Consider the following 12,578-nt stretch of genomic DNA (forward strand, 5'->3'; position numbering starts at 1 on the left):
CACAGGCTGAAAAAAGTTGGTTTGCATTATGGTGTGCAGGTTGCTATAACGGCCTTTAATAACTCCGCTCAGTTTGCACCAAAGTTGTTAGTAGGTCTAATCGCAGTCCTGATGAACAAGTCGTAGGCTGCGGTGTCAAACATACAATCCACTATGTTGCGTGCGCAACGGGTGTTCTTTATAGTATTCCCCTGTCGTATGGGCGAACGTATGTGGGCCAAACGAGCCGGTGCCTCAGCGTGCATTTATGGGAGCACCAGTTATCATTGAAAGGTGCACCCTCCTCTTACTTGTCTTCATCACTGTATTATTAAGTGGCTGTTCACCGAATCCACACGGCACTATCATTTTGTTTAAACATGGTCGGCAGATTACACGTGAAGTTGTTGAAGCTTTCCACACAGCAGACAGGGAAGACACGTGCGTAAGCCAGGCGAGTGTGTTGCTCCATTCTAAAGAGACTGCATATCTGAGGGCCTCATAATTGCTTTTTGGCGCCTGTATTAGTCCGCTTTTTATTTTATGTCGCTTTTCTATACCTTTCTGTGCAGTGGTTTTTGCGTCTGTTTTTTGTTTGTTGTTGTTGTTGTTGTTTGAGGGTGTGGTTTCCCATGCCTATATATTTCCTTTCACCCTAATAAAAGTCAATTGTTAGACCAGCGCCTGTCCTGTGTGCTCGTCTCTGCGTTTTGTATTGTCTGCGCTGGTTCCATCGCAGATGAAATTTCACAGCAGCTTTTCAGAAGCAGTGTGGATGGCGATTCATAGCACAATTGTTACCCCCATTCTGAGCTACTTTTCCGCACGTGTGACTGTTTGGCCCAGCAATTCCATTCTGGCGGGCAAGCGGTCAACTTTCCGCGTACCTTCACTGCGGCTGCTAGGCTGTGCAGGTGATGTCTGCAGTCTCGTCAGTGCGCCCGCCATGTGTGCATTGCATTTTCATGTGCAGAAACTACTTATTACACTTATTACGAACGTCAGACTTCGCATATAATGACCATATTCAGCATGGCGGTCAAGTCATAAGCAAGTTCAACTGTAGCTCAACACCCTTCCCTTCCCTGAGTAAACCTTTTGTGCATTCTGTCATGTGCTTGTGCAGCTGTGGGTATTCAACCCGGCATGGTGGATCAGTGGCCTTGCGTTATGCCTGTGCACATGACATTTAGACGGTCCCTCCCCTGATTAAAGCGTGGAAGGACACCCACCGGGGGGCTCCTCAAAGCTTCCGTGCTTGCTCTTGCTGCGGCCAAATCCGAGCTTGGTCAGCTGGTCCTCCATGCGGCGGCGGGCCCGCAGCAGAGTCAGGCCCATGTGGCTGGCCGACTTGGCCGGCATCTTGGGCGCCGTGCGGTTCAGGCCGCTCGAGCGCCGCGTCAGCCGCTCCGCTGCGCTGTGGGGCGACGTGTCCCCCTCCTCCCCCTCCTCGCCTCCCCGGCCCGTGCCCCCTTTCAGCCATCCCACTGCGCAGAAACAACAGTGGCAAAGCATCACTCTTGGGCCCACCCACTCGGCCTCCCGTATTGTACAGTTTGCAATTCACTTGCCCGAAGGTTGACATGCAGGTGAGGGGCTGAAATGGGTATGCAACAGCCCGATGTTACGCCTAATGTCCCCAACCAATACTCAGGCCTAAGCTGCAGAAGATACCCCACAGTTGCTGCTCTTATTCTAGCACAGTTGTAAAATTGTGATGCATTGAAATATGAGCAACAGAGCGCGTGCTTTCAGTACGTGACACGCATGCATGCTGCGTGCACATGACATTGTGCAGATGGCACAGCCAAACAGCGAGTCCTTAGTTTACCAGTTGCAGTGTGAGGTAGACAAAAATGTTGCGAGGCACAATGAAAATATATTGTAACAGCCACACTATCTACACCACGTGAACATAGAGCAAGCCACATCTCATTGCAACAAACCACACTTGAGACCACAGAAGCGCATGAAATGGGTTATGCAGTAAACATCATCAGGGAATCTATTACACTGTATTCAAAAGAAATAGAAATCCTGTTTAACACAAGCAACGCGACAGGTGCGACACAATGAAAAAGCTTGGTATGCATCACTGTCTTTAGGTGTGCAGTTTGTTTAAACATTGGCGGTTTTCATGCCACGTGTATGTATTCTTATAAAAGATATGGTGCAAATTATACTAACACCTACCAACCGGCCCGCATGCATACGCTATTCCTTTTACTGTAAGGCATTTATCAGCTATGCATTGCAAGGCTAAAGAGCGCCAGAACAGGCTTGATTCAAGGCTGCGGTGGGGAACACCCTGGCTGTAGCACACACGAACACTCATTATTGCGGTGTGATGCATGCCTAGTTAATGCTAACAATCCTGTCCAAATGCAAGCTGTGAAGCCTCTGCACCCCACTTGTCTTTAACTGCAGCCTAAAACTCTAGTCCGGATAAGATGTGACACATGCATGGATGGTAGCCCATTGACAACTTCGCTTGGACAAACTCGGAAGGCACGTGTTTGCACAAACAAGGTACCGGTCTGCCCATGGTGGGTGGTCTGCGCACATTGAGCTATTACAAAAGACGGCCACGATTTTGGCAACTAGTGAGGATTCCTGGGGGCACTTTAGGTGAAGGCAGAAGCAGTAAGGCCTCCCTGGCGATGCTAAGACTTGAGCCCACAGAGGAGGCAGAGAGGGAGGCGCTACGCACCCAGTGGAAACTTGGAGCCCTTGGAGTGCTTGGGAGTGAGGGAGATGTTATCTCCCTCCGACACGCTAAGCCTAGGAGTCAGGGCGCGGTGCTGGCGGGGAAACGAAGGTGTCGTCTGGCCTGGCGCTGGGCTTGGGCATGCCGAGACATCCTCCTTCTCGTCCATGATGCTCTGTGGGTGCCACAGGAAGGAACACAGTATACTAGAGTGCTTGCTCTCTTTGTGGAGCCGGTGGGCGCCAATACTGGACACACGCTTCTATTTACACCACCCCTGGTTATTCCCAGCCAAGAAGAGCTTCTGGTCATCATCCCTTGGAACACTTTTAAGAGACCATGAAGACAAAATACAAGTTTTGAGTTGATTGAAAGATTCACACAACAGAGCAATGCTAATTTTAAGACAAACTTTAAAAAAATGAAGCCAGACGGTATAAAGTAAGACTGCTGAAGGAGTGAAGACTCACCCTCCTCGCATTTCTCCCACAACATCAATGGGATGACTGGTACTACAATTGATTTTGGCAGCTGTCGACAACTGGCACAGCCAACAAACACGATGGTACATCTGCCCCCCTGGCTCCATTTTATTGCAAGGGCAGCACAGAGTTGTCACACCACTGTTCTCATTTTTTGGAATATCCCCTATGGCATCAGAGGGTGTTGTGTGGTGGGGGAGTTAAAAGCAATGCAGCCCTTGGCGGTACACAAGCCCAGCGATTTATAAAAGGCTGGTAACTTCAGACGAAACAGGGGTCTATGTTGCCTCCATGGCCCACTTAATAAAGACGCAGCCAACGGCCCGTACCCATAAACGAGTATGTATTCCCCAACACCAGGAACTGTCAGAATACCTGGGCACTGGGGATCTTCCTGACACCTCTCTTCCGAAAGAAGGATTTCCGGCTGCTTTTCTCAACAGCAGTTTCGTCGATGATGAAAACATTAGATGAAAACAGGGGGTCCTTCAGCTCTTCATGTTCCAGGGACTTTGCATGTCTGGGAAAAGAAACATTCTTTAAATGACATCACGGCCACAGGCAAGCCAGTTAACAAAAATAATTGAAAGGTTTGCTCTACTAAGAGGCAGCTTTTGAAGGCAGAATCTGAAAGGGCTTTCAAGGAACCGCTTCTGTGATGCGGTGAAAAGCGCATGCTCTGGAGAGCAAGTGCCAGAAAGGCCACCAGCAGCACACCTGCTCCTCCTGTTCACATACTAATAGCAACGAGGGAAAGGTCGGTCACCACCTGACAATCCTGGTTCCCGGCACGTAGTTCTTCTTTTTGTTGGGACGGTCTGCGCAGTCCAGCATTCCGCTCAGGGCCACTCTTCGGAATACGCCCCCGTGGTTGTCGTGGACGTGGCTCATCAGCTGACGCAGATCGCAGTACAGCGACTGGAGGGAAGAGGGCACTTGTTCAGCACAGTGGACAAAGGCTGCACAGCACAGTGCTCGCTTTATGCACAGGCCGCACCCCATAGCACTGCTGAATTATGACATGAGTTGCAAGCATGAAAGCAGCAATGTATATTTGAATAAAATGTTTTAGGGGCGAAGCCCCTTAGGGGCTCGGGCTGTCGACATCTCATGTCGTCGTCTCGTGTCGTCATCTCATGTCGTCATCGATGTGACGGCACTGAAACACCAGGACACTCATTTACGCCTTGCGCTAGAACGTTGCCGTTGTGTCATATCATCGTCGATGTAGTCGCGATACTAAAACACCAGGACACTTGTTCACATCTCGCGCTAGAATGTCGCCGTCGTCTCATATCATCGTCGATGTCATAAGACAACGGCGAAACCTCCCTTCGGGTTTCACGTGTTAGTGGCGATGGCCCAGGATTTTGTAATCTGTCTTGGGTTGTTCCATTATTCTACAAAGTAGTTGCAGTGGCACTACACTGTTAATGTACTGTTAATTTGCGTGACTCATATATATTTGCCATCTGAGCGACACTAAAAAAATATGTGCGGCTTATAAACGCATTGAGACGGTATGCTTTCTTCATGCTGCTAGCAATGCAGAACTGCTGTAGTTTGCACAAAGCGATGTCTATCTTGTTTGTTTCTTCTCCTCCTTTTCCACAGCACGGTGCATGACATGATATGCAGCAGCCCACCCACCATGTTCTCCTGGTTCTTGAGCTCGCGGCTGCACTTGGCCAGTCGAGTGACCAGGGCCTTGAGGGTGCAGGCGACCACCACGCCCTCAATGCCCTTGCCGGACACCCCGGCGCCAAAGTTGTTGGCGTAGCCACTGTGCACACTGCCGTCCTGGCTGCTCGTGGTGCTGGTCCGCTTCTGGGCTGAAATGCCAGGGGCGACCGACCCTGGTGACCACTGCGGGCATTCGCTATGGACCACTCGGCAGCTGTTACCGCACTACAATCTGCTCCAATGGGAAACAGTGGTGCCACCACCACAACAAACCTGCCCTGAAAGGGACCGACTGAAAACTGCCCCTCCCTTCTGGCCAGTGACTGGCTGCGAGTATGCTGAGCCTATGCCAGAGCAGGAAGCATTACTGCCCTTGGCAAACACTTTGTAGGCGCTTCCCCAGTGGAGTAGTCCGGCCCTGTTTCAGATTGCACAATAGGAACGGGTTCAACAGCACAGACCCTACTGAATCCTCCTGGGTAAACATGTGTTTAATGTTGCTGCATGCTACAGCAGTGTTCAAAGCTGCTGCACTGTTTCAAGAGCCACTCAGACGTAACTTCTCTTGCTACAGAGGCAACCCTTAACTCTTTCCGTACGGCGCCATAGGCCATCGGACAGGGAGTTCCGATGATTTCAAACGTCCAGCGAAAGCTAAAAACAGCGCCTGGTGGACAACTAACGTCATCTGGCATATTTATTGACAACTCATTTTTCGATTTTATTATGTTTTGTTGATATTTCGCGTCCAGAGACCGCGCCGAGAGTGAAATTTGAACCCGCGGTAGTGGCGAGTTGTGTGAAAACGGCGTCCGCTGTATTTGGGCTGCACTTATAAACAAAGCGGGCTTCCTATCTGACGACTGCGGCTTTACACATTGATGTGTAGGGTCTGGACAACGTACGGTAGGGATATTTTGCCAAATGCGCCGCGTCATATCGCGTTATCACCTTCATGATAGCCTGGCACTCATGTCAGATTACCGCTACGGAGCAATGCGCGACACTTCTCAAGAGCGCTGGATTTTGTGTCAGAACACAAAAAGTGTGCTTGGATACATGACTGACTTACACTCAAGTGGCTTCGAGGAGTGGCACAGCTGACGGGCCCACAAAAATACAAAACTTGTGTACAGCGTTGATATATATATTGAATCATAGCCAAGAAATGTAGGAACAATTTTTATATCTTAGAATTCCTAAAACAATTTTTAGGCTCATTACAATCGCCTATAAACGTTGCGTGTATACTTTTTTGTGCATTTTTTTTATTATTTGACAATAAACTGTAAGTAATTGTACAGTTGCTGGTATGCTGGTATGTGTTTCTGAGAGCAATCTATAAGCTACAATTACATGCATAGCAATGCTAAATGTGTCCACTAGCTCAAGAGAAAAAAATAGTTTTGTCAAAGCACTGAAAATCGGCCGTTTTTCCACCATAACTAAAGAGTTAAGCTGTGCCACAACCAAATCATGTTTATTTCCCCCCCACAGACCTTTGTTTATTCCAGTGTCCCTAAAAAAGCTATTTGGAACTTCCACAGAAGATGTTCCCAATTGCAAGCTTATAATTATCTCTAATTTGCAGCCGTTCTTAACAGCCCCAATTAGCCCATACAAGCTGGGCTAGTAACATTGTTGGGCAAGTGTGAGAAAGCACTTGAGGTGCAGCCACCCTCTCTTCGTCTTCCCTAATTACATATGTGCCTAATTCAATGCCATTTACTTAAAACTTGCCATTTTTCGTCACTTTAACACGAGCATCTTTCAACACAAGCAGAGTTGTACGATGTTCTCACTGACTCCTTAATTTTGCCAAAAGCTCTTGAGGTTTGCAAACATCCAGCTGGCAAGCACTTTCACACTACCCACCAACCTCCCTTGTTTGTTGGGTCACACCACCACGGTCACTCATGCTTCTGTGGCAAAGCACGCACAAAAAGAAAGGGGCACATTCAAGAGCACTGGTGTTGCAGGGCTTCTGACATTGAGCCCGTTGATCTAGAGAACCCATCTGAACAAATCTAAATAAATGCTGAAAGCATCATATAAGCCACAATCACGCTCTGCAACGTTACGTTATATAAGATCAGCAATGCTGTGTACAGGGCACTGCAGAACTACTAAGAACAATAAAATTGTTTTTTTAGCACTGTCTGCTCTTTGCGTTCACATTCCACACAAAGATGGCATCTTACGGCCTACTTGGTTTCACAAGAAAATCAGCAACAACACTAATGTGACTATCTGACAATTAAAAAGAACAACAGCCTTTGTGCACCTGGCAGCATGCACAATGTAATTTTTGTCCTGTGACGGTCCTCCCTCCTCCTGTAGCATCCCCCTGGTGGCAGCCACTACTCTCCCTCGTGGCGGGTCACGCGCTCTCTGTGGCGACGGCCCTCCTTGGGCATGGTCGCCCTGTGGTGGCTTACCGTTTACGCACGCCACCGCCCTGGCTCTTCCTCATTCAGAGGTCTGAGCTGCACTGCTTTTGCGGCACACTGGGAGTCTTGCAATCCCAACTATGCAGTGCCACGTTTCTGCTGGCAAGGAAGCCCCGCTCCGGGTAGTCTGCTCCTGAGCCACTCTCTGAAGTAGCAGCCCATGCGTGCATCTGTGGAATCCCTTCTTCGTCCCTTGCCCATTGCCATTTATTCATCTTTCTGCCACCTGTTGCCTCTGCGAGCCACCAAGAGGACTGAAAACAGCACCTGCAGGTGCACAACGTTGGGCAGCTCTCCTGATCCAGAAGGCAACCCGAGGCCAGCTTCATCCCGCACATGGCACCAGGCAGCCCTGCTGCGCTACAGCGTCACCACCGCTCCACGTGTGCGCGCAAACAAGAGGTCTGCCACAAGAGACAGCAACTCAGCTGGGAGCCAACAGCCTTGAGTGTGCCTGTGAGCACACCCAAGCTCGTGCTAGGAGGCCCCAAACAAACGAGCCTCACTGCACAGCCACGTATGCAGCTACAAAGGCACCGTGGAGGTGGCCTCTGCCAGAGAGCCAGGCCAGGTGGCCCGTCTCACAACCTCTGCAAAAACCCATGCGTCAATGGCACAAGGGCAGAAGGCGCCATCCACTCTCAAGAAGCGCATTTTGTGTACTATATGCCAACAGGTGCTTCGCCTTTGCACTTCCAAGGGGCGCGCGACCAGTTCACACTGACAGAGAAATCAACACTGTAAACGCAGTCAGCATACCATATTTACTCACGTAATGAACCCATTTTTCTTTTTTTTTCCCGAAAATATGGCAAGAAAGAAAAGCACTATCAAAACCTTACCTATGAGTGAAAACACGTACGAAATTCCTGGTCATCGTCGGCCCACAGCGCATCATCTCCCGTGCCGTCAAGGCTGTTCAAAGTTCTCGTCTTTTTCAACCTGCGGCCGATCAACTCGGAGGGAATCGCATCCCACACCTCCAGTATCCATCGGCAGAACATGTCAATGGAGGGGCCTTTTTATTTTCCCAGCTGGGGTCGGGTTGCGATTCCCCTCGGCCATCCACTGCGTGTACAGCCACTGCCCATTTCCTTGAAAGGCTTGTTGACCGGGACGTCGAGTGGCTGCAACATGGAGGTCAGGCCACCTGAGATCACGGCGATATCAGTGTGCATATCCTGCGTTCAGCGCCGAACACCCTTGTCAAGATGGTTGCGTAAATTGTCCACGACGAGCAGCCGCAGCAGGAGCAGAGCCCTCGGTCGCCGTCCCCAGACTATCTTGAGCAAGCCAACCATCAGCTCCACCGACATCCAGTCCTTCTTCTGACCACGGACATGGATGCCAGTGGGAAGCACGTTTTTGGGAAGAGTCTTCCTTTTAAAGATGACAAACGGGGGACAGCTTTCTGCCATCAGCCGTCACAGCTAGCATTACAGTGCATCGTGGCCTCTCAGTGCCAGTCGTTCTTATGTGCACACTTATTGCACCTTTCGTTTCAACCGTGGTGCTTCTAGGCATATCAAAGTTTATGGTTGTCTGATCTGGGTTGCCAATCTGAAACGGAAGAAACTGTTTTTCACTCCAGATCCGGATTCTGAAGTGATGAAAATTGCGCACCTTGTCCTCACAGTCCACCAGCAACCGCTGGCACAACATCATTCGCCTTCGGAGGCATAGCCTGCTTCAGCGCATGAACCGCGTCGTCCAACCACCGCTTGCTTTGAAAGCGGAAGCAGGCATGCTGTGACTTCTGGCAGTGGCCCGTGCATGAGTCTGCAGCAACTCGTGCAACATGGCACAGCCTTCACTTTGGAGTCTCCTTATGCAGTCCAATTTTTTTTTTTTTTCCCACACCAGAAAACTTAGTTTTTTTGGGCCCAAAAAACGCACGGTGATTCTTGTTTGTCATCCGAAGATTCTCTTCTTGTTTTCACCAGTAGCAAACACGCACTGGGTCAACACTGAAGTGCCGCCCAGCTGTTGCATGCTTCAATGCATGCACCACCTGCTTCAGTTTAAAACCGGCCATGTAGCTCGTGTACCGGCCCACCGTACGCCACGCACCAGGAGCACAAAGAAAATGGTGAGGTCGCAGATAGGCACAAAGCAGGGAAGAAATGGGGAGTGCGGAGTACATTTGTCGCTTTGTTCGCACACTGCCCCACTTCTATGGCACTATACGCAAGAAGGTTTGTTTTGTGCTCGGCAGATGACGTTCCACAAGTGCACAAGTATTAAATTGTGAGCCACCGTATTTGTGCTCCCGTCACCGGCTAGTGTTCAGAATTTTTCCGCTAGAATAATTTTCTAGCGTTTTTGCCAGTACTATGGCATGATATTCAGTTACTGCGATTGTCGACGGCTTCAGCAATCATGCTGAGATATATTAAACAGTAGGTTTTCTATTCGTGCCCCATTTTTTATGCAAGGTAACATAAAAGTGAATTCGCAAGAGTAAAAGTGGGGTTGGGTTCATTAGGTGAGTAAATACGACAGAAGGCACACAAATTGTGCGTTTTGATGACAAGGTATATGCAATCCCCGATCCTGGTGTTTAACTGCGCCGACCACAATCGAGCACAAATGAGTGTTCCCCCCGGGGCGTGCAGCAGACCGCAGCGCGGATGGTGCCCTCACTTGTGGGTGACAGCAGGGAGCCCGTCTCCGCGCAGAAGCCCATAAGTGCGTGGTAGATGTCCACCACCTCGGCCAGTGAGCGCTCTCGCACCAGCTCCCGGAGAAACCGGCGGAACTGGGACTCGTCCGCCCGGTGCAGGCGCAGCAGGCAGGCGTGGGCCTGGCGGCGCACGCTCTCGGCAGTGGCCGACCGGTGGCCCTCCCCACAGCCGTGCGGGCAGCCCAGGTGCTTGATCACCCTGCGGGCGTGCGCGCTCGGCTGCTTCAACCAAAGCAGTGCTTGCTCTTCTCGCACTGCCACAATGGAACGACCAACACTAGGACTCTGTCACAGTTGCATGAACAGCTTAGACAGCAATGCTCAGGCGTGTTGGTATGAATTATGTAAAGTACGCAGCCCTGACTAAACTAAGAGACCACCTGTTTGATTACTCCCCCCTCCCACAAGGGAAAGATGCCCTCACAGAGCGGCATCACTTGATGAGCAGTGCAACAGTAGAAGTCCACTGCCCCCTTCAACCTTCGCACAGTGGATCTAGGCGTGAGAGACAGTGCGTGAAGAGAGAGCAAGCTAAGGCCACTAAGGTCAGGCGAGCGAGGGCACACCTGACGACACTGTCGACGAAGAGGTTGTGTGTGGAGAGCTCATCGGCGCGCCTGTCGAGCTCAGCCCTGGCAGCAGCGGCAGGGGGCCGGAGGTCGTCGGGGCCCCCTCCCCAGGGGTCGTCCCGGCGGGTGGGCAGCACGCCCAGGTTGAGCAGCAGCTCCACCGTGCTCACCACTGTCCCACACACCCGCAGGGAGCAGCTCGTGTCCCGCAGGGTCACCGCGTGCACCGCCTGCAGCAGCCAGGGGCCATCTCCTGACAACTGCAGCCCACTGGCCACTGCTGGCGCAAGCCTCCCACTGCAGCTTCATCACAGGCCTCGGGTCACAGACACTGCCTCGCAGGTGGTGGCACATCTTCTGAGGCCTCCACAAAGCCAAAGCATGGGCAGCGGCGCTGTTGCAATTGAGCTCGCAAAGCTTGGCAACAGCTGACAACACATGGATCCTGGAGCTCGCACACGTCGTTAACCTTGGGAGCTTCCACCAAACACCGGCAGAGAAAGCGCAATTAATAAAGTTTCACTCCCCCTTGCAGCAGCAATTAATAGCTAATGATTGTGGCCTTTCGCCCGAGTGCAACAGGTCAGACGCAAATCACCAAAATTCGCAAGCAGGGCCTCAGTATTATGAAGTGCAGTGCACAAAATATGTGTGTCATTTTAATTGGACTCGTATGGGATGTTCTGAGTGTCTCTGACAAAACTTGGAGAAGAGCTCTATGTCAACAGTGCCTGTGGCACGAACCATGTCAACCTATGGGCTAGCCTTGCAACGCAGAAAACATTTGAGCCAATCCCAAGCAAGAGACTCAACACAAGCTGTCACCATAATGCAATGGGAACAGCGTTTTAGAGGAACAGTCAGCACCCCAACATCCTTTCAAGAGTGCCAACTGCAAGCTCTCTCATTCAGCAGTAGCTGATAGAATGCAGTGTAGCACCAATTCAGAGACAGTGTTTTTTACTCTCCTTCGGGACAGTGTTTTACTCTAACCTTGCTGTAACCTCACTCAGTAAGGAGCCTCAAGTGACTGTTGACATTCAGCAGGCGAGGTGGAATCTTCCTCGTAGGTGAATGAGAAGAAGTGGCGGCCCTTCCAGTAGCAATTCAAACGCCCACCAAAGTGACGCTGCTCTCCACAAGGGGGGCGCAGGCGTCGCCCACCTTGAGCACCACCTGGAGGTTGATTCTCCCGTCAGGAGTGATGTAGTGGGTGGAGCCAGATGCCTCGTTGTAGTCGTCGCTGCTGTAGATGATGTTGGAATCCGTCTGGCTCCGGGTGATGGACAGCTGGTGGCAGAGGGGCATGAAGATGGGGCTCGGAGGGCTCTCCTCCTTGGGGCTCTCAGCAGAATCCTGCGAGTGGGAAGAGGAAGGCCACACCTCAACCTTGCTTTGTGAAACCAAGGTGCAGGGAACCTAGCCGTGAGGGCATCAAAGCCAATGCAATTGTGTGGGGGTCCGCGGCCAGTACAGGTATTGGGGAATTTGCACTTTGCCAAGGAAACCCCTCTGGCTCTGCCCTGCAGAAATTGTAACATTTTTTTGCAACTGTCTAGTGCTGTGGTTTCAGACACGTGCCCTACACTGTGCTTCGCCTCGCAGTACACACAGTGCAGCCCACGAAGTGCACAAAGGCTTTTTTTTTTCCTGGAGCCATTGCTTCACAACAGTGTCAGGGCCTAAGCAGGCACTCTTAAACCCAACTTAATTTATTTTTGCTCATAAGATTGCTGATAAGTTTATTGCAGCTCATGCAGATAGTAAGCTCATCAAGAATGATGAAAGTATGATGCCTACTTGCCCACGGAGTGCTTCTCAAATATTACAGCAGTAAATTTTTAAAATGAAGAAATGTAAGTATTGGCAGAACTTGCCGCATGGACCTATGCTACGGTATAATACATTACAGCCAAAGACCACATAAGTTGAAGTTCGCATTTCAGACCATTGAATTAGTAAGCCTAGCAAACAGAGGAAAGACACGGCTCTTAAAACAACTTCTAATTTTCAAGTAAACTCTGT

General features: G+C 50.5%; 1 protein-coding gene across 2 annotated transcripts in view; it reads right to left on the reverse strand.

Moving 5' to 3' along the window:
- Unc80 (unc80, NALCN channel complex subunit) overlaps nucleotides 1-12,578 on the reverse strand; it is a 166,239-nt gene that overhangs the window by 104,349 nt on the left and 49,312 nt on the right. For both annotated transcript variants that reach the window (XM_077700829.1, XM_077700828.1), the window contains exons 12-19: nucleotides 11,718-11,909; nucleotides 10,551-10,783; nucleotides 9,945-10,183; nucleotides 4,819-5,000; nucleotides 3,938-4,086; nucleotides 3,544-3,688; nucleotides 2,690-2,861; nucleotides 1,212-1,466 (exon numbers count right to left, since the gene is read on the reverse strand). In XM_077700829.1, the coding sequence (XP_077556955.1) occupies nucleotides 1,212-1,466; nucleotides 2,690-2,861; nucleotides 3,544-3,688; nucleotides 3,938-4,086; nucleotides 4,819-5,000; nucleotides 9,945-10,183; nucleotides 10,551-10,783; nucleotides 11,718-11,909 (1,567 nt within the window). The remainder of the gene's footprint in view (nucleotides 1-1,211; nucleotides 1,467-2,689; nucleotides 2,862-3,543; nucleotides 3,689-3,937; nucleotides 4,087-4,818; nucleotides 5,001-9,944; nucleotides 10,184-10,550; nucleotides 10,784-11,717; nucleotides 11,910-12,578) is intronic.

The sequence above is a fragment of the Haemaphysalis longicornis genome, unplaced genomic scaffold (assembly GCF_048455015.1).
Source record: "Haemaphysalis longicornis isolate Haplotype H1 unplaced genomic scaffold, Haemaphysalis longicornis Haplotype H1 scaffold_2, whole genome shotgun sequence".
Taxonomy (NCBI): domain Eukaryota; kingdom Metazoa; phylum Arthropoda; class Arachnida; order Ixodida; family Ixodidae; genus Haemaphysalis; species Haemaphysalis longicornis.